This window comes from Capra hircus, chromosome 29 (assembly GCF_001704415.2).
Source record: "Capra hircus breed San Clemente chromosome 29, ASM170441v1, whole genome shotgun sequence".
Lineage (NCBI taxonomy): Eukaryota > Metazoa > Chordata > Mammalia > Artiodactyla > Bovidae > Capra > Capra hircus.
The window spans coordinates 45,096,843-45,121,114 of NC_030836.1; the positions used below are offsets into that span (position 1 = coordinate 45,096,843).

The 24,272-nt window shown below is 56.0% G+C and overlaps 1 protein-coding gene across 3 annotated transcripts in view; it reads right to left on the minus strand.

The window, feature by feature from the left end:
- SPTBN2 (spectrin beta, non-erythrocytic 2) overlaps positions 2,646 to 24,272 on the minus strand; it is a 40,974-nt gene continuing 19,347 nt past the window's right edge. For all 3 annotated transcript variants that reach the window (XM_018043084.1, XM_018043086.1, XM_018043085.1), the window contains 28 exons: positions 23,813 to 23,930; positions 23,070 to 23,228; positions 22,444 to 22,746; positions 21,131 to 21,284; positions 20,040 to 20,910; positions 18,514 to 18,651; positions 17,200 to 17,956; positions 16,409 to 16,611; positions 15,760 to 15,850; positions 15,374 to 15,520; positions 12,887 to 13,150; positions 11,241 to 11,465; positions 10,857 to 10,946; positions 10,101 to 10,361; positions 9,891 to 10,021; positions 9,432 to 9,636; positions 8,495 to 8,869; positions 7,368 to 7,612; positions 7,134 to 7,272; positions 6,609 to 6,693; positions 6,141 to 6,337; positions 5,664 to 5,806; positions 5,514 to 5,574; positions 5,380 to 5,430; positions 4,978 to 5,198; positions 4,315 to 4,488; positions 3,820 to 3,862; positions 2,646 to 3,496 (listed from right to left, as the gene is read on the minus strand). In XM_018043084.1, the coding sequence (XP_017898573.1) occupies positions 3,263 to 3,496; positions 3,820 to 3,862; positions 4,315 to 4,488; positions 4,978 to 5,198; positions 5,380 to 5,430; positions 5,514 to 5,574; positions 5,664 to 5,806; positions 6,141 to 6,337; positions 6,609 to 6,693; positions 7,134 to 7,272; positions 7,368 to 7,612; positions 8,495 to 8,869; positions 9,432 to 9,636; positions 9,891 to 10,021; positions 10,101 to 10,361; positions 10,857 to 10,946; positions 11,241 to 11,465; positions 12,887 to 13,150; positions 15,374 to 15,520; positions 15,760 to 15,850; positions 16,409 to 16,611; positions 17,200 to 17,956; positions 18,514 to 18,651; positions 20,040 to 20,910; positions 21,131 to 21,284; positions 22,444 to 22,746; positions 23,070 to 23,228; positions 23,813 to 23,930 (6,085 nt within the window). In that variant the 3' untranslated portion in view covers positions 2,646 to 3,262. The remainder of the gene's footprint in view (positions 3,497 to 3,819; positions 3,863 to 4,314; positions 4,489 to 4,977; positions 5,199 to 5,379; positions 5,431 to 5,513; positions 5,575 to 5,663; positions 5,807 to 6,140; positions 6,338 to 6,608; positions 6,694 to 7,133; positions 7,273 to 7,367; positions 7,613 to 8,494; positions 8,870 to 9,431; positions 9,637 to 9,890; positions 10,022 to 10,100; positions 10,362 to 10,856; positions 10,947 to 11,240; positions 11,466 to 12,886; positions 13,151 to 15,373; positions 15,521 to 15,759; positions 15,851 to 16,408; positions 16,612 to 17,199; positions 17,957 to 18,513; positions 18,652 to 20,039; positions 20,911 to 21,130; positions 21,285 to 22,443; positions 22,747 to 23,069; positions 23,229 to 23,812; positions 23,931 to 24,272) is intronic.

The window sequence follows — 24,272 nt, forward strand, 5'->3', positions numbered from 1 at the left end:
TGTTATTTGAATATTGAGTTTTAAGCCAACTTTTTCACTCTCACCTTTCACTTTCATCAAGAGGCTCTTTAGTTCTTCGCTTTCTGCCATGTATTGTACCCCTTTTCCTCCTAATAGAAACATGTTACCTTTTTCATTACTTTCTGTCTTTATGGGAATTTTTTTCTGCAAAGCTGAAGGGCCAGGGCCCTTGTCACTGACCACTGGTCTAGTGGCTAGGATTTGGTGCTCTCAGCGCTGCGACCCAGCCTCAGTCTCTGGCTGGGAACCCAAGCCCCACTCCAAGCTGCTGCAGGCTGAGGTCACCAGAGGTCAGTTTCAAGTATCTTCTCTCATCCTACCAAATTATTAATTTTGTCCATGGAGTCCTTCATTGAACAGAAATCCTTAATTTGTTTATGTGATTGACAATCAATTTTTGCCTTAAAGTGTGTGCTTTTGAAGTTTTGTACAGAACGGCCTTTTTCTGTCCCCTTGGGTCTTAAGTATATTTGCCTACATTTTCTTCTATTAACATTAATGTTTTTACCTTTTACATTCAGGTCTGTAGTCCATTTAGAGCAGTGCTATCCAAATAGAAATATAATGTGAAAAACATATACAAAATTTTCTAGTAAACACATTTAAGAAGCAAAAGGAAACAGTTGAAATTGACTTTAATATTTTTGAGATCCAATATAGCTAAAATATTGCAACGTATCATCAAATACAAATTATTGAGATGTTTTAAATTCTTTTTCCCTTTGCAGTCTTCAAAAACCAGAAAGCATTCTACACTTACAGCACAGCCCAGTCGGACTAGCCGGATTTCACACGCTCAGTGGCTGCACGTGACTCGTGCCTGCCACACTGGTCAGCACAGATCTCGAGTTTGCCCTTGGAAGTGGGGTTAGGTAAGAATGCAAACATTTTCCTCTAAATAATTAATCCATTTTCGTCTGTCCCTATTTCCCCATTGATTTGTGGAGCTTGCGTTATTGTATTTTTGTGCTCTAATCTGCCTCATATCCATCACTGCTCCATCCCATTCTCTCATCCTTCCTGGAACTTTCGTCCACTTGTTTCCGAAGGTGTCTCCCTTACGAGACTTAACTTCCTGACTTTATGCTTATCCTCTTCTATGTCCTGTCCTTAAGGATTCGTGGTAGCGTCGGCTACCATGTGTATGTAAATGCTCAAACCATATGTTTATTACATCTCCACTCACTATGGCTGACTGCATTCCGCAGGACTGCTTCACTTGGCTGCCCTGTTTGCGAGTTAAAACGCTAATTTCTCCACTGGTTTTTCACCCTAATACACATTTTTTTCCTTCTAAAATCTCCAATTATTGCTCTCTCTCCCAATGCCCAGGCTTGCCACCAAGGAGTGCATCCACCCAGACTCCCTGAGCACCCCACAGCGTGTGACTTTCTCTTCCTACAGTGGAGATCTCACAGTTATACCTGGAGAACAAAAGAAGGTGTCCGTGTAGTGCTGATGCCTCACGACAGATTGTTTCAGTTATGTTATCACATGTCTGCTTTGAAGTACTGAGTCTGCTCTTCTTGAGAGAAAGTGGTAATTATTCTGTGAGCTGTCTGATCTACTACAGCTCATGTTTGGGAACTTTCTGGGCCTGCACACACCTGACCCTGTCTTTATCATGGCTGATGGGAGGGTCTGCTCAGCTAGGGCCCTTGCCCTACTATGCTAACGATGGGGCTGCTTTCCTGGAAAGATCTCTGAGCCCCGAAAATGGTTGTTTGTATATGGATGGGAAACAATGAAAGAGCAAAGCTTTTCCTATAGGAGCCCAAGGCAAATACTATTGCCCTGAAACCCTCAGTGGCTGAGCCAGAGACAGCGGGGAAAGTCATCTACTTTAATACCTCACTGGATCTAGAATACATTTTCCTGTGTGTTTGTTTATGCACTTAGGAGGTGCCTCATGGCTTCCCAGGGTGATACCCTTCTATTGGTCAGTGGATTGAGAACCTGAACTCCCTTGACCCCTTATTGGGGTCCTCTCCATCGAGACAGAAGGTGGGGCCAGTACTCACTGCCTGTATGTTCCACTTTCCACTGTCAGGCTAAGCCGTGGCTGATACTAGGTTGTGACAGGGCTCTACTGCCTTCCTTTAAAAAAAAAAAAAAAATTTTGACTTATTTGGCTTTGCTCGGTCTTAGTTGTGACACATGGGATATTCAATCTTTGTTGCAGCATATGGGATCTAGTTCCCTGACCAGGGACCAAACCCAGGCCCCATGCATGGCGAGCATGGCGAGCATGGCGTCTTCGCTACTGACCCACTGGGGAAGCCCCCCGCCTTCCATTTTTTAAAACAGTTGGGAGAATCATGAGTGAAGAAAGTTGTGCACCACAGCAGCAGTCCTTCACTGCCTTCTAACAGGAATACTGCTTGTTAACGTCATGGGGATCTTCTCTGGTCTAAAAAGAGGCTTGACATTGGTCAACCCAACAAAGTGGAGGTTATTACCATGGGGAAATGAGACCATGGTAGGGAGGCTCACAGAATAATGTGGTTCTTGGTGGGCTTGGATGCTGGTGGACACCTGACACACAGGAGATCTGGGCCAGAGGGAAGAACTTGGGCACGGCTAGAGAGGTTTGTGGTCAGGAAATCAAAGACACCCAGAGGCAGTAAGAGAAGCTGAGCTGTTTAATCACCTCCTTGGCCAGACTCAAGGCTGTGATTGGCCCCAGACAACTCACACTTGGAAGCTGTCGAGAGTTGCCGGAGATGGAGGGGCTGCTTGAGTCAGAGGACGAGGGAGGATGGGAAGGGGCAGCTTCGGAGTTTCTGACCCGTCATCTGGCAATCTAGCCCCCAGGTCCTGCTTCCGCTCTGAGAGGTTCCTGGCTGGTCCCCAGGGGCGAGGACTGGATGGCGTGCCCCAGCTGTGGTGGGAGAATGACCCTGGGCAGGGGAGCCATTCCCCACATGGCCTCGTAGAGGGTGTGGCGCTGCCTGCGCCCGTGGTGGGGACAGAGGCATAAGGCTGGGGAAAGAGGGGAGGGGGAGGAGTGGAATTGGGGGTTGCCTGGGCCCCACCACCAGTCTAGAATTAAATAGCAGAAAAGAAGGGTTGCCTTTGGGAACACTGACTTGTCCCCAGAGACAGTTCCTGGTGATGGGTTGACCTTGGCAACAGACCCTAGCAGCAGGCAGTTGTCCTGACAAGAGGGTGATCCTTGTCCATGGTCCCTGACAGTTTCCTGGACAGAGGGAGGGAGCTGGCTTGGGAGTCTTGCCCCCAACTACTTGTTCTTCTTGAAGAAGCTGAAGCGCTTTTCTCGCTCTCGTTCTCTGCCATCCTTACTGCGAAGCACGACAGGTCCCTCAGCCCCGGCCGGTGACACCGGGGGCATGGTCATGGCCCGGGTCATGCCTCGCGTGGCACTGGGCACCGCTGGCTCTTCAGGCTCTCCGGAGGCAGAGGACGCAGTGGCAATGGCTGCATTCACCACCCTCAGCCACGAGCTCATCTCTGCCTGCACGGGGCGCAGAAAGACACCTGGTCAGCTTGGAGGCTGCGCTACTGGCGGCTGTGGCTCGTGCTCAGTGGGGAAGGGTAAGAGAGGAGGCAGAGATGCCTGCCCCATCTGTCTGGAGAAAAAGACCCCTTTAAGGGAGGAAACATGTTTTGGCACAGCCTTCACAAATATCCAGTTGGCACAACGTGGGTTGTCCGATATCAAAGAAGGAGACACTTTAGACAAACAAAATGAGAGAGAGGTGAGGAGATAAAGAGTACATCTGAATGGCTCCAAGGCAGCACGGAGGAAAGGGGGCACGGGGGAAGGGGATAGCTCACCTCATCCTTGGCCTGGAACAGATATTCCTTCCCATCTTGTAAGCTGTTGGGAAAGAGAGAAAACTCAGGGCAGAGCTGAGACTCTGACCGGCCAGCGAGACGGCCTTATCGCCCAGAGACCAGACGGGAGAATGGGCCCGGATGCTCAGAGCCAGCTAGTCTAGACCCTTTCTGCACGAGTCTCAGGACCGGGGGTGGGGCCAAAGCAGCTCCTTCCTGATTGGCTGCCGAAGACGAGGGCACGCTCACTTCCGCCTCCGGCAGGCTGGCAGGCAGGGGCAGGCCCAGAGGACCCAGAGACAGGGCAGTGCCGACACCTCTCCCCTGCAGGATACTGCTCAGCTTGTCAGGCCTGTGCCGTGGTGCTCTCGCTACCCTGTGTGTGAGCACAACCAGAGCCCCCGCCTCTCCCTCGTCGATGTTGCTGTTCCCAAACGCCTGGCCCAGTGCCCTCGCGTCTGTATCACTGGGAGCCTCCCTCCTGTCCATTCCTACCCCAGCTTGAAGACGTGCTTGCGCTTTCGATAATCAAAGGCCACGCTGCCCTGGGCCCTGGCCAGGCTGACAGGCACTTCTCCGTGGTACGGCACTCCTGCACTGGCTGCCTTTGCATCCTTGTAAAAGCCAAGGCTCCCGCGCCGCAGGACACAGTACACGTTCTGCCACGACCTGGGGGGTGGGGAACGTGGTGCACGTGAGGAGGAAACGCAGGGGCCTGACTGGCCTTTGACGGGCCAGCCACCCTGGGAACAGCCTGGTAGTCCCAGGACTCCCAGGGCCACTCCTGTCATTGCTAAGTTGCTTCAGTCGTGTCTCTTTGCAACCCTATGGACTGTAGCCCACCAGGCTCCTCTGTCCAAGGGGATTCTCCAGGCAAGAATACTGGAGTGGGTTGCCATGCCCTCCTCCAGGGGATCTTCCCGACCCAGGGATCAAACCCACCTCTCTCATGTCTCCTGCACTGGCAGGCGGGTTCTTTAACACTAGTGCCACCTTAGGCCCATCTTGTTTATAGTTTCCCAGCCCTCCCGCCCCCACCGAGGCCCCACACTGCTCCTGAGTCCTACCCCTTCCCCCAATCTAGGAAGAGGTTCTGGGCAAGCCTGTCTAGAACCAGGAGCCGAAGGGGCCTCCGCGCCGCATGGCCAGACCCAGTACCTGTTGGCGGCCTTCTTGCCAAAGGCCTCCATCTCCTGTTTGCGGCACAGCAGCCCCTCCATCTGTTCCTGGGCGGAGAGCTCTGGGCCTCGAGTGGGCAAGGTGGCGACCCGGGCGGACTCGGATGACCTGCTCTGGGGCATTATCGGAGGGGTAGGGCCCCGTGTCCGGGCCTGCTTCTCTCCCCGTGGCCCGTTGGCCTCGTCCCCAGCACCGGACCCCTGTGGAGACATCTGGCTTGAAGGGTGTGAAGCTTGAAGTCCAGGAGTGGGTCTTCCCACCCCCATGTTTCCAGTGAGTCTCTGCCCTCTCCTGACCCCAGTGTCCCCACCGCCCGGCTCACACCCCTTTGCGTCCCTTATCTCCTAGTTATCAACACCCACACCCCCAGGAGTAACTCACAGGCCCTTCTGGGAGGCCGCCCTGCTCAAGTCTCTGCTGTTCTATCAGGGGCTGCAAGGAGAAGACGCTGTTAAGCAGACACGAGACGGGGAGGGGCTAAGATTCTGACAGGGTGCTCGGATGGGAGGACTCACCTGGGGGCCCTCTGCATCTGTGCAGATGCCGTTCACACTGGCCGGCAGGCGGGGGTGTGCTCTGGAACGGCAGGGGCGACAGAGAACGCTAAGTGGTGGGGTGGCTCTGGCTCAGCCTCCTTTTCCTCCCCCAGGTGTCCCAGCTCTCACCCGTCCCGGGGAGCAGCAGGGGCCGTGTGGCTGTCCACCAGGTGCCCTTCGGGTGGACTGGCCGGGGGTTCTGGAGGAGGGGGCAGCTTCCTCCGTTCCTCTTCCTCCCTCTTTCTTTTCCGCTCCTTCTCCTGTTCCTCCAGCTGCCAAGAAATTCTGAGGTCAGAACATAGAAGGTCCGGGCCACTGGGGAAAGCTGAAGTGTCTCAGCTCTGGTCTGACGAAACAGGAAGGATGGAGAAGAGAAAACCAGAAGAAGGTGGGGATGAGGAGCCGTGGGGGAGATGCTGTCTCTTAGTGGCATTCAGGGAAAATGATGGCTCCCAGAGGTGAGGTGACCACAGGGTACCTTCAGCTCACATCTGGGAGAGCTTGGAGTAATGGGAAGAGGAGAAATGTCCTCTTCATGCAGGAGAGTATGCAGGGCCTGGGGCAGAGGGAGGGGGCCGGTGTTCCTGGGGTCCTGGTTGCCCTCACCGCCGTGAGCTTCTCCAGCGCGCTGAACCGCTCCTCCCAGGCCACTGCGGACTTCTGGAAGGCCTCATGCCGCTTGATGAGGCTCTCGACTTCATCGACCGTGCAGCCCAGCTCAGCGCTTCGCACCAGTGGTTCCTGACTACACAGCCAAGCCTCCGCCACACCTGCGTCTCTCCCGAACACCAGCACCTCCAAAACTGCAGGGGGGTCGGGTTGCAGAGAGGTGGCAAGTCAGAGTGGGCAACAGCAGGGCACTAGGGCTACAGCAGCTTTGGGAACAGGGCCACCGAGAAGGACACCACCCCAGAGCAGGAGCTCAGGGCAGAGCCAGGCATGCCCGGGGCAGGGCTCTTGGGTTCCACGCCCAGGATTCCTGGTCTCACCTACTCTGGAAACTACAGGGTACAAGGCCCCCTTGTGCTCCCCCCAGGGCCCAGAGCCCCCAATTGGTTTTCTACAGCGGCTCACCAAGCTGCAGCCAGTCCATCTTCTCCTGCCACTTGTCAGCTGTCTCTTGACGCCGTGCCTGAAGCTGAGACAGCTTCTCTGAGATCTGGGGAGGCAGAGATGGGAATTAGCACTCAGCAGGGCCTTTCCGGGGCCCCTGGGGGTCTTACTAATGATATCTTTTTTTTAACTGTTTATTTTGTATTGGGGTATAGCTGATGAACGGTGTTGTGGCAGTTTTGGGTGAACAGCAAAGGGACTCAGCCACACATACACGTGTATCCATTCTCCCCCCAACCCCCCTCCCATCCAGGCCACCACACATTGACCAGAATTCCATGTGCCCTATAGTAAGTCCTCACTGGTGGTTTTTTTATTTCAAGAGGCAGACAGAAAAATCAAATGGGGAAATCCCTGAACAACTCTGAGGGGACGGTGAAAAGTTTCAGCACAGAAAGCAGCAGCAGCAGCAGGAAGACTCCGAGGAGAACCTAGCATTCAGGCCTCCCTGGTGAGGGTGACTGGCTCTGCCCAGGCCTCACCCACCTCCTCTGCCGCATAGTGGCTCCTGGCCAGCAGCCCCTGCCCCATGTCGACACAGGAGGAGAAGCGGTCGGCCCTGGCCTCAATCTCGGCCTTGATGCCTTGGTGGTTCTTGATGACCAGGTCTGCAGAAGACACGTCCCTGGGGGCACAGAGACCGCATCACCTGCTGCCCACCACCCTCTCCCAGCCACGAACCCGTAGCCATTGGAGGCAATCAGGCACTGTGGGTCTCACCGGGGCCGCTCCTGGGCGTCCATCTGCAGGTTCACCCCGTCCATCCATAGCATCAGCTCCCGGACGGCCTTGAAGAAGCGGAACTTGTCCGTGGTGTCCAGCAGCAGCTGGCGGCGGGCAGCGGAGCTCCCCTGAAGCTGCGCCCAGGCCTCGGCCACGGCCTGCATGTGGCGGCCGATCTCCTCGGCCTTGTCGCCGGCATAGGCCTTCTGGAGCCGGTGGCCGTCGTCCTGCACCTGCTGGACCTGCAGGGGCCCGGGTCAAAGTTAAGGCAAGCCGGGAGACTCCGAGGGGCTGCAGCCCCCCTTGGCCCTGGCCTCTGCCCTTCACCTCCTGCCCAGTTCACCAGCTGGGGAAGCAGGGGGAGGGGTGGGGTGGGGGTGAGGGGGCCACTGGGAAAGATGGGGGCTGGTACTCAGAGTCAGCCCTGTCACACGCTGCCCTGTGGAGCCCTACTGGGGGGCCTGGGCTTAGCCTGGGGGTCAACACTTTAAAAGGGCCACTAGCTGGTTGAGCTTTCAGAAGCCTGTCCAGCACATGGAGGACCTCAGAGATTGTTAGAAGGAGATTTTCAGCCTAAAGAAGGGACTTGGGTGAGGGGGGCCCTCCTAGGTTTGAATGGCTGGAGGAAGAATCTATGCTTATTTTTTGTAGGGCTAATGTCTGAGTGGGAGCAACAGATGGATTTTAGTACAAAGGGAAGAATCTTCTAGCTCCTGGAACCATTTGAAAATGTCATGGGGCCAGACTTCCCTGGTGGTTAAGAATCCACCTGCCAATGCAGGGGACCGGGACCGGGAAGGTCCCACATGCCGTGCTCTGCAACAAAGAGCAGCCCCCATTTGCCACAACTAGAGAAAGCCTGCACGCAGCAACAAAGACCCAGTGCAGCCAAAAATAAAAATAAATTAAAAAAAAGAAAATGTTACGGGCCCTCAAAGAGCCTTGTCACTCCAGGTGTGGACATGGTAGCTAGATGTCCCCTGGCCAGAGATGGTTCGCTGGAAGCATTCTAAGCTCATCCCTATGTGGCCCTGCAGGGCATGCCCACTCTCCAGTTCCCCCGCCACATTCCCCACCGAGTGTTCCCTAAGACACCGTCGCCCCCACCCACGCTTGGGTCAGACCTGGGCGCTGAGGGCCTGGATGTCGTGCTCGAAGGCACAGTGCCGGCGCTGCAGGGCCTCGGCGGCATTGAGGTCCCGGCCGGTCCCGTCGGGAAGCTGCTGCTGCTTGTGCTGCACGCGCGCCAGTGCTTGGCGCGCCCCGTGCAGGAAGCGCTGCAGCTCGTGTGCAGCCGCCAGCACCTGGCCCCGCGTGTCCAGCAGCTCCAGCAGGTCAGCCCAGGCCTCGTTGAGGCTGTCCTTCCACTCGGCCACTGTGGCCCGGGCGGCGTGGCCCCCGGCGATGAGCCCGTTGGCCAGCGCGTTGGCGCCATCCACGCGCTCCTGGCCGATGGTGCTCGTGTCCCGCGAGAACTCGCGGAATTTGTCCCGGAGCATCTGGTGAAGGAAGCCGTTGCCCGGACAATGCTGTGAGGCTGGAGGGAGTGGTACCTACCTCGGGGGCGGTGGGGGGCAAGTCCTTTCACACTGAAAACCCACTTCTCGCCCTGGGCCACTTCAGTAGGGCCAAGTTGGTGAGCAAAAGCAACTGGTACCCACTGACCCTGCATTTGACGGATGCCCCCAGCCTCCAGCCCCCAGTAAAGGGGTGCTTGAAACCTTTAGTCTTCTGACAAGGATACCCTAAGTACGGTCTATATTTCTGCCACCAGTGAGGGTTCAAACCCCCACACCCAAACCATGGAGAGGAACCTCACGCCCCCTATACTGCTGAGTTCTGTTGGAAAAGAGTGACTGGTCACTCTTCTCTTGCCCACGTCTATGTGCAGTCCTGCCTCCTCCTCTCTGCACAGTTTTTTGAACGAAATACCTCGAAACTCAACGAACAGCGTCTGCACCCCCTGGTCTTTCGCCCCTGCCCCTTGGGGCTCCACCCAGGATGAGGCGCTAGCCCTCCCCCGGGAAGCCCACGTGTGGCTGCCGTCCTCCCTGCACTCACAGTCACGTGCTCGTAGTCCTGGCCCAGCTCGTGCGAGGCGGCCACCACCTCGCGCTCCTGGATCCACTGCTCCAGGTCGTCCAGCTCCCGGCGCAGCTGGCACAGCCGGAGGTGCTCCTGCAGACGCTCCCGCCGCTCACCCGCCAGCTCCTTCAGGCCGGCGTACAGCTTGTCCACCTGGGCTTGGCGGATCGACAGCCGGGTGCTGCGAGGCGTGGAGAGGACGCACTGCTCTGACCCCTGGCCTAGCCCCTGGAGTCCTGGCCCTCTTGGCCCCCCAACGACTTGACATATCCCCGCTTCCCCAGCTTTCTAGATGGTTCTGTACACACACAAGTCAGAAGGCTCTGCAGTATCCTGGCCTTCCTGAACCTGGCTGCCCACTCCCCGTCCCTCTCCTCCCCACCCCTCCCCCCTACAGCCCCAGGGGCTGGCCCCCTTGCTGCCTGCTGTACTCGCCTCTCTGGATGCTCGTGGTCAATCATGTCTTGGCTGCTGGCTGCCAGCTGGTGAATGGTCTGGGCATAGTCGGCCAGGGCTTGTTCCAATACCTGATGCTTCTTCACCTCCGCCTGGGCGCTCAGCTCATCCTGGGGAAGGGGATAGGGGCAGCAGGGGGTAAGGGTCGGGGGAGGAAAGACGCAGCCTGAGCTCTGCCCCGGCTCTCACCTTGGCCTTCTCCTGGCCCATCATGTGTAACTCCTGCTCGCCCATCCAGGCCTCAGCCTCTGCAGCATCGCGGTAGAACTGCTGGGCCCGCAGGGCCTCCTCCAGTCGCTTCCCTCGCAGCTCCAGCTCATGGCCCAGGCGCTTCCACATTTCCTGGAGCTCCGCCAGCTCAGGGCCTGCTGCTGCCGCGCCCAGAGTGCGCTGCCGCTCCGTCAGGTCCGCAATCCGGGGCTCATGGCCCTGAATCTCCTTCTGCAGCGTCTGTCCGCAGCAACAGAGGAGATGCTGCAAGGCTTGCTGAGGGAACCCCCTCACCCTACACTTACTCCACACAAGCCCCCCTTCACACTTCTGCTTCTCATCCTCCCTGAGTCCTCTTCACTTCCCCTCTTTTCTGGCCCAAGGATGTGACGAAGGTGCCCCTTCAATCCACAGGATCTATTACTAGGGGAACCCACCCTCCTGAGGCGAGGAAAGGAGACCCACTGAAGTCTCGGATTATGCCCAGCATCAGGGGCAGCCAAGGAAACCCCAGGTCTCAAGAAAACAAACTTTTCGGACTTCCCTGGTGGTCCAGTGGCTAAGCCTCAGTGCTTCTGATGCAGGGCGCCTGGGTTCAATCCCTGGTCAGGGAACTAGATCCTACATACTGCAACTAAGAGCTGCAACTAAGACCCCAGGGCAGCCAAACAAACAAACGTTCAAGTCTGGGGAGGCTCTTGGGACCCCTTCTTTTGCCTTTAGGTTCTGCCTCACCTGGTTCTTCTTCATGAGGAGCTGGACACTGGGAAGGTCCTTGCCGTGTTCCATGGAGCTAGCCATGGGTAGCCGCTCCGTCACCCACAACTGGATGAGAAAGAGGAGGGGTCCATGGAGGTCCGGAGGGCAAAGTAAGAGCCAGGGGTTGGCTGGGAAGGGGTTCCCGGTGGAAGGTTTTCCAGGGCTCTGGTTCTGGGGGAAGGGGCCTAGAGGGTATCCCTGGGTGTTGCTAGAGGGTTGACTTCCAATGCCCAAGGGAAGAAACAACAGAGCCCTGCTGGCACTCACCCCCAGCACCCAGCAAGGAGACAGAAAGCCAAAGGCAGGGGGCCGTTTACCCCGATGGAGACTCTAACCCAGTCCCAGGTCCCGGAGACTCACGATCTCATCCTCCACGTCCCGGTGGAACTGGTGCTGCTCGCGGGAGGCCTGCAGGCGCCGGCAGCGCTCCTCCATGGGCTGGCACAGGGCCCTGAACTTCTCCTCCACTGCCCTCGAGGTCCTCTCCACCTCCCCTGCACCCTGGTCTTCCTGGGCCAGCGCTTTTGCCTGCGCCTGGATCGCCTCCACCTCCTTCTCTCGCACAGCCATCTCCCTTTCCAGCATCTGCCGACCGGAAGAGGAAGCAGATGTTAGCACCGTGCTTCCACCTTCAAAGTCAGCAGAGACACTAGTCTATATCAAGCTGATCATGAATTCTTATCGGTACAGCTCAATCTAGGGAGAGAATCTCTTCCTGGGCTACATCAATGGATCTCAAACTTCAATATATCTAAGAATCCAGGGGGTGTGATATCTGTGCCAGTAATCAACTTATGGTCTCTTGGTCTTCTCCAATCCATCTCAGTTTCAAGTACACCTTTGCCCATTTTGAGCCTTGGAACCTGACCCTGTAAAGATTTTTCCTTGGTCAGCTGGTGCAGTACTAGGACTTGTCCATAGAGGGCGCTGGAGGGACACCACTAAGAAAAAGCGAGGCATGGGCTTGTATTTATGGTTCCAGCCTGTTTTGCTTCTAGCTCCTGTAGCATGAAGTATAGGAGACCCGGTGGCTCTTAGCCCACAGCAAGTTTTGCTGGCATCCCAGTGCCATGCCGTCCAGCTTTGGCCTGCCAGCTTTAGACCTCTCTGGTTTATGATACCCCAGCAAATTTCTACGCCATCCAGCAGGCCTGTGCCTTCTCCAATAAGGTCTGAAACTCAGCCTTGGGGGAGGGGGAGGGCATCTCAGTCCTTCCTGGGGACCCCCTCCCCAGTCCTAGGGACACAGCTCGTCCCTACATTTGTTATTCCTGTATTCATCAGAGCAGGGATCAGCAAACCCTGTCCCCTGCCTGTTTTTATAAATAAAGTTTTATTGGCACACACCACACATTCTTTTACACATCACCTGTGGCTGCTTTTACCCTACAAGGACAGAGTTGAACAGTTACGACAGAGACTTTTGTTGTTGTTGTTCAATCACTAAGTCGTGTCTGACTCTTTGCGACCCCATGGACTGCAGCACACCAGGCTTCCCTGTCTTTCACCATCTCCGGGGTTTGCTTAAGTTCATGTCCACTGAGTCGGTGATGCCATCTAACCATCTCATCCAACAGAGACTGTATGACCCTTAAAACTCAAAATACTTGATTTGTTTGGATTTTCCCAAAACATCTTAGAGAAAGCAGGACAAACTTTTTGGCCAACCCAATATCATTTGGTCATTTACAGAAAAGTTTTTTTCTGACCCTTGCTTTGGAGTTCTTTTTACCTCATTGGGAGGTAACCACCTTTTATTAATTAAGAGTTCTTTCCCCTAAAATTTCCTTGTTCAAGTTAGAATGTGCTGTCCGTCTCCCAACTTTACTCTGACTGACACACATTCCTAGAGATTCCAACACTGGTGACCCATGGAAACTGCTTTGAGAGATGCCTGTTAAGATGTTGTCTGTGAGGCCTGGGAATGGCCTTGTGAATCTCAAGAGCTACTGACTCCCATCTCCTGTTTTGCCGTTCACCAGCCCCACCAAAGGCCCATGGCATACCTGCTGCTTCTTGAGCAGGATGTTGACGCTGGTGAGGTCCTTGCCGTAGTCATCCGAGTGCAGCTGGGCCTGCAGGCTCTCCAGCCAGCTCTCCAGGGCGGAGCAGCTCTGGGCAAACAGCTCAGCTCGGTTGGCATCAAAGAGGCTGCGGGCTTTGGCCTGGGTGGTGGTCTCCAGCTCGTCCCAGCGCCGGTGCAGGTCCTCCAGCTTCTCCCACACCAGAGCTTTCAGCTCCGGCTTTTCCAGAGTCAGCTCCCGCCCTTCCTGGGTGTGCGACAAGGAAGGGGTCAGTGTCAGAATTAGATGCCACTGAACTTCATGGGCCAATAGCAGAAAGAGATCCAAAGGACAGCAGAGACCTGAAGTGAGGGCAACCACACCAAGTTCTTGGGTATTCTCCAAGCTTCCTAAACGACCCTACCCTCGCTGCTGAGTAAACCCTCCTGCCTTCTTCAAGGTCAGACCTTGTCTTGGTTCAGGGGCCACTGCACTCTCTCCTTATTGTGAGTTCCAGTGTCCCGTGGTGCTTGTGGTTCCCAGTGGCACACTGCACACGGTCACGTGTCACTGGCCATCATTGCACGTTTCTCAGCTCATCACCCTTCACTGAGCGAGTCTCACCTGGTTTCCCCACTCCCATCCTTTCTGCTTGGGGACTTTGGTTTCTGGAAAGGTGAGGGTGGCATGATGCGGTCTGCATGCCAGGCGGCCTGGATGTGCCAAGGAGTTACTGCCCCCCAAAGCAGCCCTCAAGCAGTGACAGGAAATTGGTGGATGAATATCAGGTGTGCTTGCTTTGGCTGGGATAACTATGTCTGTTCCACATGATGTCCCAGGTGTCCCATGAGGACTGAGCACCAGGTGCCCCCTGGGGTCACTGGCATGGTAGCGAACCCTTCGCTGACCGCCTTCCCTTCTCCACCTCGTCTCCCCACCCCTTACTGGCTTCCCTGGATCACCTCCCATGGAAGTGGCTTGCGCTGGAAGCCTTGTTACTCGGTAAACAGAACTGAGACACTGCCTTCAGGCTGTTTTCCATATGCTGCCAGGATGAAGAGCGCCAGAGCCAAGCTCAGCTGGGCAACATCACCAACCCTCAGCACAACGCTCTTGTGCAGTCCTTATGTGGTGATCGGGGTTTTTCATGTCCCAGCCCACTTTCACCTCCATAGCCCCTTCACACATCCTGTGCTCCTGCCAGAAGGACTTGCATCCTTGCCCCCATACAGGCGCCCCATGTCCACACCCCTGGTTTCCGGTTTCTCTACCAAGAAACATCTTTCCCCCAACATCTCTGCCTGTACAAATTCTACCCATCCTTCATGAACTTCCCTGCAGGCTCCTGCTTCTAGGATTCCCACATCTCTCTCCTTAGCTTATTGGGCTCTCTCTGATTACATTCCTTATGTTCTGCTCTAGGCTGAATTTAGCAGGTTATGTACACGTCTCAGATCCTGGCTCCAGCGTCATTCCTTGAGGGTGGAGCATGCAGTGGAATCACCTTTGTTCCCCTTCAGTGGCTAACACCAGGCCTTGCACTAGGCTTAGCACCAAGTAAATATTTGCTAAACAAATGAAGAAACCAGATCCACACTGGTCTCTTCCTCTTCCCAACCGTCACGCCCTTGAGGGAAGGAAAGCGTCTTTTTGTGTACCTTGCAGTACCTAGCAGAGCGCTGAGCTCAGGATGTTGTCCAGGAATACTCGCTGAGTAGAAATTAAGTTTTATCTGTGCTCAGCTCTTGAGGAAGAGCTGGGTGTGGAGACCAAGTGCCAGGGAAGCAAGACTCTAAAGCACAGTTGACAAACTGTGGCCCAAGAGCCAAATCTGGCCCACCACTTGTCTTTATAAATAAAGTTTTATTGGAACTCAGCTGCGCTCATTCATCTATGTATTCTCTTTGGCTGCTTTGTGACATTGGCAGAGTCAAGCAGTTGCAGCAGAAACTAAAATATTTACTGCCTGCCCCTTTTACAGAAGTTTACTGACCCTGTTGAAGAGTATCATCCTCTTCTGGACCATGAATAGATATCATGTTGACTCAAAGCTGCAGGCTGAGTAGTGTCTGACTCTTTGTGATCCTATGGACCACAGGCCACCAGGCTCCACTGTCCATGGAATTCTCCAGGCAAGATTACTGGAGTGGGTTGCTGTGCCCTCCTCCAGGGGATCTTCCTGACCCAGGGATGGAAACTGTGTCTCTCACGTCTCTTGCATTGGCAGGCGGATTCTTTACTACTAGTGCCACCTAGGAAGCCCAAGCTGCAGGCTGGCTCCCTGCTGATTTGTCCTTTTTCAAAGTTTTGGAGTCACTGGCCCATAGGCCTAAGACATTTGTCCTCCAGACCTTGGAGGTTTGGCTCCTAGGGCTCCATGATCTCTAAGCCCGATACTGAAGCCGGGACCCTCCCCTGCTCGGCGGCTGGGATGCTGACGGGAGGAGGCCCCGGACACTCCCTTCTTGCTGCTGCCATCCCCTCACTCACCTTGTCCACCTTGTCCAGCCAGTCTTTGTTGGCGGCCAGCTCGGCCATGAACGCCTGGTGTTTCTGCCACTTGGTGTGCAGGTTGCGGGCCTCGTCGTAGGACACGTCCTGCGCCGTCAGCATCTTCTCGTCAATCCAGAGCTTCAGCTGGCCAGGGCGGCGAGCGGGGATGGAGGAGGGCAAAGAGCATTTCAGAGGGAGGGAAATGTGAGGCCGGAAGGGGCGAGGGTGTGTTGGGGAGCTGGGGGACGGGGGAGAAGCCAGGCAAGGGTTCTCTTGCTCAGCTCACACTGCAGGGGCCTGATTCTAGGCTCAGAGAGCAAGAGTGCTGGGGACAAGGGGTGGCCAGGGAGTGTCAGAGGTGACATGGGGGCAGGGAGCTCCACCTCGTGACAGTCTTGTAGGAAGTGCTGCTGCTCTCGGTTGTCCCGAAGACGGCCCAAAAGCTGCTGCACCGCTTCTTGATTCTTCTTGTGTCTGTAACGACAGGCCTTTGTGGAGCCCTTGAACTTGCTCTGAAAGGGTTACGACCCTCTAATTCAGCAGTCCCCAACCTTTTTTGGCACCAGGGATTGTTTTTGTGAAAGATAATTTTTTTCCACGGACCAGGGTGGGGGCGGGGGATGGCTTGGGGATGATTTAAACACGTTACATTTCCTGAGCACTTTATTTCTATTTTTATTGCATTGCTGCATCTCAGATCATCAGGCATTAGATCCTGGAGGTTGGGAACCCCTGTTCTATCTAACCTAGATGCTTTCAGTTCTCCTCCTGTGGGGACAATACCTTCCAGGAGAACCACGTGACAACCCAGGAATCCTGAGGTCGAGTGTCTAGCCACCTTAGGGGGCTTCATTTCACCCCAGTGTCGGGGAGACAGAACTTCTCCACCCAGAAGCTCTGCAACCACTTGGTTCTTCCTTCTCTAGGTTTGGTCAGCTCCTGACCCCCATCTGTGGATCTGAGTGCTGTGTTCATCCCGTTTTCACTTGGTTCCCTTTAGGGCCCCCCAGCTGCCCACCATCCTCACCGTACCTCCTCTCCACCGAGTCTGCCTTCTCTTGGATCTTCTCGGCATGGACGTTGCCTTCCGATACCAGCTGGCGTCCGGCTTCCAGAAGACCACGGATCCGCTCACCGTTGGCATCCATGGTGCTCATGAAGTCCTCCAGTTTTTTAATGGTGGCATCGGCCGCCTGGAGGGTCCCTGGCATCTCCGTGTGAGACAAGACATATTCCTGTGGGAGGGGAGACACTGAGCTCACTGCCCAGCTTCCAAGAAGGAACCTCCGAAGGGCAGCCATCTGAGACATGGACGCTGCCCGGGGTGGGGCAGGAGACTCTGGCTCAGAGACAGAGGGATGGTGCTGATTATGTGGAAGTCTCAGAAGGTTAAAAGGGAGCTGGGCTGGAGTGCCTTTAATGCTCCAGATCCTGCCCCATCTTATTTATAGCTGCTGTTTACATTTCCTTAATAGTTACGACAAGCTAGGTTTTCTATTTTTTCTTATGTCAGTTTGGTCAAGTTACATTTACATCTCTCTCTTTTTTTTATTCCCTTTCTTTTGGGGGGGCCACACCTCATGGTATGTGGAACTTTCCAGACCAAGGATCAGACCTGTGCCCCTTGCAGCAAAAGTGCAGAGTCTTAACCACTGAGCTGCCAGGGAAGTCCCTCACCCTTTTGGTCATGTTCCCCCTGCCCATCCTGTTTGCTCAGCTATTCCACCTGCTGCCATTTCTCTCCCCATACATCACTCCTTCACATCCCCCGACCCCTATTTCCCACTTCTTCCTGGTTGGGACGTTGCCCCCCGGACTCTTACCTGACTGCTGAGGACGCCTTCGGCCTGGCGAGCATCCCGCAGGAAGCCCTGGAAGCCATGGGCCTGGGCCAGGCGGCCTTGCCGGCTCTCCCACATGCGGCCCAGCTCCTCCCAGCCAGTTCCCAGTGCTTCCAGTCGCTGCCGCAGGAAGAGGCACTGGGGATCAGCCTGGTCCCGGGTCACCTCCTCACCCACGGCCCGCAGCCGGCTGTATTCGCTCCGGGCCCGTTCCACCTCTCCCCGCAGGGCTGCATGTTGGGCCAGGAGGGCCTCGGCTTCAGGTAGGGTGGCTGGTCCTTCTTCAGAGGCCACGGAGGTCTGCGTGCGGCCGAGCCAGGCCTGGAAGTCATCCAAGCTGCGCAGGAAGTCCTGCAGCCGCCGTGCCTCGCCCAGCGACTCCTCTCGCCGCCGCATGGTGGCCCTGAGGTCCTCCCAGCCGGCCTGCACCTCTCCAAGCCGGGCGTTGATGGCAGGGGCTTGGGCGGGGTGGCCAGCAGCCAGGGCATTTGCCTCTCGGGTCAGTTCGCCCACCCGGGCGGCAATAGCCTCCAGGTCCCGCTCGGTGCCAGCCAGCTTGCGCTGCAGCGCCAGCACACCGGCCAGGTCGTTACCCAGGCCCTGGGTGGACTCAATGACCTTGGTCTTTTCTCTCATCCAAGCTTGTGTCTCCGTGCACTCTAAGTGGTAGTTCTGGATGCTCAGGGCTGACGTCAGGGCTGCCTTCTTGCCGTCCGCCAGGGACCGAAACTGCTGCCACCTGAGGGCCGAGGGGGTGTCTAGAGTTGCTGTTTCCCTGCCCTGTCCAGGTGTATTCTACAGCCTCTTCCTGCTTCTCTCTCCCTTGATTTATGCTACCATCTGCTGTTTGCAGAGGCTGCTCCCCACTTGTCTGCCCTCAACTCCTTGTCTACCCCCAGTCCAGGCCTCAGCCTCTTCAAACGACCTTTTTTTGGTGTTGCTGTCTAATCGCTGTCATGTCTGGCTCTTTTATGGACTGTCGCCTGCCAGGCTCCCCAGCCCATGGGACTTCCCAGGCAAGAATACCGGAGTGGGTTGCCATTTCTTTCTCCAGGGGATCTTCCTGACCCAGGGATCGAACCCGCATCTCCTGTATTGGCAGGTGAATTCTTTACCACTGAGCCCCCAGGTAAGCCCCAGGCAACTTTTTAACCCATTTCCATCTCTTTCATCACCAGCCCCCTTCCCCTGGACATATTCCAGATGGCTTTCTCTCCTTGTCTTTAGCCTCCATCTCATCTCTACCGAGCTCCCTTCCAGCTGCCATCCTGTAAGCAGCATCCTTTCTCACCCCACCTGTGGTTGAGCTGCTTCTGGGTGTTGACAATGCTGTCCTTCCCTGGTGGGTTGGCCTTCAGCAACTGTTCTGCGATGTCATTCACGGCAGTAATTCGTGCAGCAAGTGCGTTCATTTCGGGCTCCAGGGTCTCAAACCTGATGAGTGGAAGAGCTGGAGGTGAGCGGCAGGAGGCAGCGGTGCATTGGGCCACCTCCATTAGGTGCCCAAGAGAACTCCTCTCTGTCAACATGAGACTTATTTATAGGGGCCTCTGCATCTCTTCCCTACACAGTTCACAGCATCTGTGGATCATGAGCGCGAGTGGGAGCCCCCCCTCCCGCTAATCAACTAGAAAAACTGTCACCTCTAGAGCTGCTCAAAAACGTGGTGAAAATTAAAGGTCAGGAACAGCCGGACAACAAGTCAAACTAATCCCTAGTAGCGGACCTTACCCTTCAGCACAAGCTCCCTTATTCCTCTTGGGATTTACCCCTTAGCTGCCTACCTGTGTCCCACCTTACTAATATGTGTTAAAAGATGGACTGACAACTAAAAAAAATTTAAGTGATAAATATGTGAAGTGTATCTTTCCCCAGAAACATTTCATATTTTCCTAGAGCAGATTCTGCAAATGGGTCAGATAGTAAATATTTGGGGGCTTTCCTGGTGGCTCAGATGGTAAGGAATCTGCTGCAATGCTAGAGACCCAGCTTTGATCCCTGGGTCAGGAAGTAAATATTTTAGATTTGGTGAACCATTTGATCTTTCTCACATGTACTCAGCCAGGCTGTTTTTAATGCTAAGGCAGACACAGGGATGATATGTAAATGAATGGGTATGGCCATGTTCTGATAAAGCTTTATTTACAAAAACAGGCAGAGGCTCGAACTGACACAGGGGTGGTACTTTCCTGACTCCTGTCAAGGGATATCTTGAAAACAACAAGAAAAAAAATCTTTCATTATATTTTAAACACCACCAGAAAATCTGACTACAGTTTGAGTAGTAGATGACATCAAGGAATTCCTAATTTTGTTTTAACTGATAATGGTATTGTGGGTGGTTCTATGAGAAAAACATGCTTTCTAAATTTTAAGATTTCTTATTCTGTAAATAAAGCTACTTTATGAGAGATTAATCCGTGTCTCTGTCTAAAAGGCTTATAACTTCAAAGCCTTAGCTATTTTAAGTCTGCACATAAGTGATAAAACAACTTTCTCATATCACAAACTTCTTCGTTCCTGGAAAGTACAGAGGTGAAACATTCCCATTGGGGATTTGCTTTTGAAAAGGAAAATCAGTCTAACAGAGCATGATACTGATGATTATTGAATCTGGCTGAGTCTGTTGAATAAGGTTTCTATTTCTGAGTATGTTTAACATTTTTCATTAAAACCAAAAACGGATGCCTGCTAAGACTCAAAGTGGGGTAGCAGGAGCAGGCAGGTTATGGCGGGACGTCACCCCACACGCTGGCCCCCAGCTTACAAGGCCAGTCTGGAGGCGGGGTGGAGGGGCAGGGGGCAGGGGGCAGGGCGCCTACCTCTGCTGCACGACCTCCAGGTCCTCCAGGCGCTCGGGCAGGGCGAGCCCATTGAGCCACTGCTCCTTCTCCTCCACCCAAAGCCCGCAGGCCCCGGCCTCGCTGAGCATGGTGTAGAGCGCCAGGGCGGCCTCCAGGGCGCGGGCACGCTCGCCCGCCCGGGCCCGCAGCTCCTCATAGTGCCGCTGCAGGGTGGGCACACGGCCCTGCACCTCAGGTGCGCGGCTCAGCGTGGGTGGCAGGGCCGCTGCCTGCTCCCTCAGCGCGTCCAGCGTGGGCCGGTGGCCCCGGATCTCTTCCTCCAGGGCCCGGTGCTGCCGGGCCAGGGCCTGTGTGGAGAACTCGTCGTGCCCCAGCTCAGGGCTGGACACCAGGCGCAGCGCGTCCACCAGCCAGGCCTCCATGTCATTGGCGTCCGCCTGAAACTGGTAGAGGCTGGCGGCCTGGGCGAGCCGCTGGGCCCGCTCCTCCGCCAGGGCTTCCAGCCGCTCCCACTGGGCTTGGAGCTCGGCGGTGCGGGCGGCCGCCTGGCCAGCCCCAGGGTGGCCCTCGGCCACTAACTGCTGGCCCTGCTCCAGAGTGAGCTTCAGGGGCCCCAGGCGGCCGCTCATCTCGCCCCGCAGGGCGGTATGCTTGTTGAGCAGGCGGAGGACGCCGGTCAGGTCCCGGCCGGTTTCCGCTGAGGCCAGGAGGTGCTGCTGTTCCCGCACCCAGGCCTCAGCCTCGCCCACCTCCCAGAGGAAGCGCCAGAGCCGCCGGGACTCCTCCAGCCGGGCCCTGCGAGCCGCTGCCAGTTCGCACAGCGACTCATAGCTCTTCTCCAGGGTGGCCACCCGCTCCGACACCAGCTGGGGGTCACAGGGTTTGTACTCTGCAAAGGTCACACCAGAGGGCCAAGAGCTGTGGCCCCGCCCTCTGCCTCCTGTGTGTACCCCCCAGTTCCAACCCACACCACCCCACACTTCTCACTCTGCCACCCACAAACCACCCATCATCTTTCCTGTCCCCAGGTTCTTCCCATCTTGCTGCCTCGGCTCTTACTGTCCTCCTTCCCAGCCCCTCTCTTTCCCAGTCCCTTCCCCCGTTGTCACCTTTCCCGGGGTCGCAGAAGCGCAGTGCAGAGGCGCTGACCGCCCGCACCCTCTCGGCCTGCACGGCAATGTCAGCTTCCACCAGCTCGTGCAGCTGCAGCAGGTCCTCCACTCCCGTCAGGTGTTTACCCAGGTCCTGGGACTGCAGCCGGCCCTGTGGGGCACGCCGGGCATGTTGATGCCTGTCTGAGAGCTGCACGGTTCCCTCTGAGCTGAGGCTCTTGCCCCGCCACACACGCACACGCGCGCGCGCGCGCGCGCACACACACGTGCTCACCTCATCCTGTCTTCCAAGGATCAACCGCACAACCCGACTCTCTGGGCAGCTCCACTTGATCACACCCACGTGAGCATGCCTGCTTCCGTCCGTCAGCCCTCACTCACACACATACGGACCCCCTGAGCTCTGTCCTGGCACCCTGGCCTCTGCACTCAACTCCCCTCCTGTGGAACGACTTTCTTACTAAATCCTGCTCCAGGAATCTCTGCGCTGACTCATTTTCTCGGCCCCAGAATTATCCCCGCCCTCCTACGGTCACGGCTCCATCCCCAGCCCCCCAGCGAGATCGTCATTGTCTCTCCAGGCCTATCCATGTCCCCATCTCTCGCCTAGATCACTGCAACAGCCTCAGACTGGTCTCTCAGCTCCCACTCTGGCTGCCCACAGCCCTTCTTCAAATAGCAGCCAAAGTGACATTTTAAAAAATGTGAAAATGCAGAATCACGTCTCTCCTCCTTTTCAAAACCTAAGCACCTTCAGTGTTCCATGTTACTCTGAGTAACATCCAAACTCCTTGACCAGGCCTGTGAGCCTTAACTGAGCTGGCTACTTCCTCTCTGACCTCATCCCCTGTACCCCCCGCCCCCGGCCCCTGTTCTTACAGTCCCTGAGGGCCTCCTTTCTCATTGGAACATGCCACGCATGAGCAAGCCCAGGGCCTTTCTGTTCCTTTGGCCTGGAACATTCTTTCCTCAGAGCTCCTTGGGACACTCTGCTCTCAGCTTAAAAGGCATTTTTCAGGGAGGCCTTCCTGGACCACTCCATCACATGGCCTGTTGCCGTTTCCTCATAGGTTTCACGCCCAGCTGCTATGTTGTTTACGGACGGGCCAAGGGTTTTATCATCAGTCTCCTCCCCCTGGAACGTGAGCCCCATGAGGACAGGGAGCAGTCTGCTTATCTAAACGGAGGACAGGGCCCCAAACTGGTGCACACTCTGCAAAGACCTGGCTGAGCAGCTGAGGGAACCTGCTCATCGCCACCCCCCAGCACAGTCCTGACCATCTCGGCCCAACTGCAGCATCCGCGGGTACCTTCATCTCTTCCATCCAGTCCATGAGGTAGAGCAGGTCCTGGAACACCTTCTGCAGCTCCAGGTTGAGGAGGAGCCTCTCCCGCCGGGCGGCCACCATCTGCCGCAGGAAGTCCCAGAGCCGCGCCACGTTGTGCTGCCGCGCGGCGATGCGCTTGATGTCATGGTAGTGCTCGGCGGCCAGCTCTGCGGCCACGGCGTCCACCGCCTGCACCCGGCCGCTGTAGGCCACGATGTCCGTCTCGATGGCTTCGTGCTTCCGCACTGCTGCCTCCACAGCGGCCAGCTCCAGGCCGAAGTTGTCCTGGGGCGGGGGCAGGGAGGGAGGTCTGAGGGCTGGGGGCCACCGCTCTGCTCACCCCCTGCCCCCCCCCCCCCCAGAGCAAACTGCAAGACGCCAGCTCCAGGGGGTGGTTCTAGACGTCCAGTCTGTTCTATCCCATCCTGGCTCATCAGCCCTATTCCCGTTCAAGCCTCCAGTTCCTGGGTTCCTGGTCTGCTCATCTGAGCCATAGAGTTCTTGTTTCTTTAGCTCCCCACGTGGCAGGGCTATTTATCCACCTCTGTTTCTCTCACTCCCTATGTCTCCAGACCTGCCTGGGCGGGCCAGGAGCCCCTGCGTCCTACCTGAGACACCAGGCGCTGGTTCTCGCTGAGCCAGGTCTCCCGCATGGCGGCCTTGCGGTCGAAGCGGGCGGCCAGCTGCTCCAGCTTCTCCTGGCGGATGAGCTCTGTGCGCAGGGCCAGCTCGCGCTCGTGCTCGGCTTTCTCGAGCCGCTCCCAGGCCTGTGAGGTGGAGACCGGGTTAGCGCTGAGGGGTCAGGGCTCAGGAAGCGAGAGAGGGGAGGGCTCACGGGGCTGAGGGGGGTTGAGGGGGGGCGAAGGGTGGGTCCAGGGCAGCTCGGTCTAGTTGGTCTGTGGAATGCAATCAGATGCCTGTGCAGGGAAGTGTGAGGAGCTGGCCGGGTGGCGGCTGTGCCACGGAGCCACGTGAGAAACACGTCTGCTGGGGACAGAGACGGGAGGGGCGTGGGGACGAGTGGAAATCGCTGGACTTGACTGTGGTGGTGGGACTGCGGGGTCAACCCTGTTACTTCTGTTAATCTTATGTTGTTTGTGGAAAAAAAAAAAAATGAAATAAAAGTAGGGCCAGAGAGCTGGGGACATGCTGAGCAGGATAAGGGACTGGGATCGAATTTGCATAGAGAGACAGACAGAGGCGGAGGGGAGGACGTGCGGGACCCGGCAGAGGTCATGGGAGTTCCACCTGCCATGGGGTGGTGGGGCAGCCGGGCTGAGGGTTCAGGCAGGGACAGGAGGGGCTGCGGCTGAGGGTGGGTCGCCCGGGACACGGAAGGGAGGCTGTGGACCTTGTTGATGTCGGAGATGAGCCGGCCCTCACGGGGCGTGTAGACCTTCTGGTTGTTGGCCCGCAGCTTGCTCTGGATGGTGAAGAGCAGCACTTCCAAGTTCCCTTTCTCAGTGAACCTGAGGCAGGAGGCCAAGTTGGGTCAGAGGCAAAGCCCTTGAGGGGCCCGGGGTCTCTTTATGTTTCAAAATGAAGTGTCTTGTGTTGCTTTCCTTCTCGTAAAAGCTTTTTGGGAAAGCCAGAAAATCCTGACAAAATCCTCGTTTAAAGAGAACCTAACTTTATTTATTATTTTTTAAGGATTTGCTTTAATTAATTTATTGGACCGTGCTGGACCGTTCTTTAGCTGCGGTGTTCAAACTGTTAGTTGCGGCATCTAGGATCCAGTTCCCTGACCAGGGATAGAACCAGGCCTCCAGCATTGGGACCATGAAGTCCTAGGACCATCAGGGAAATCCCAA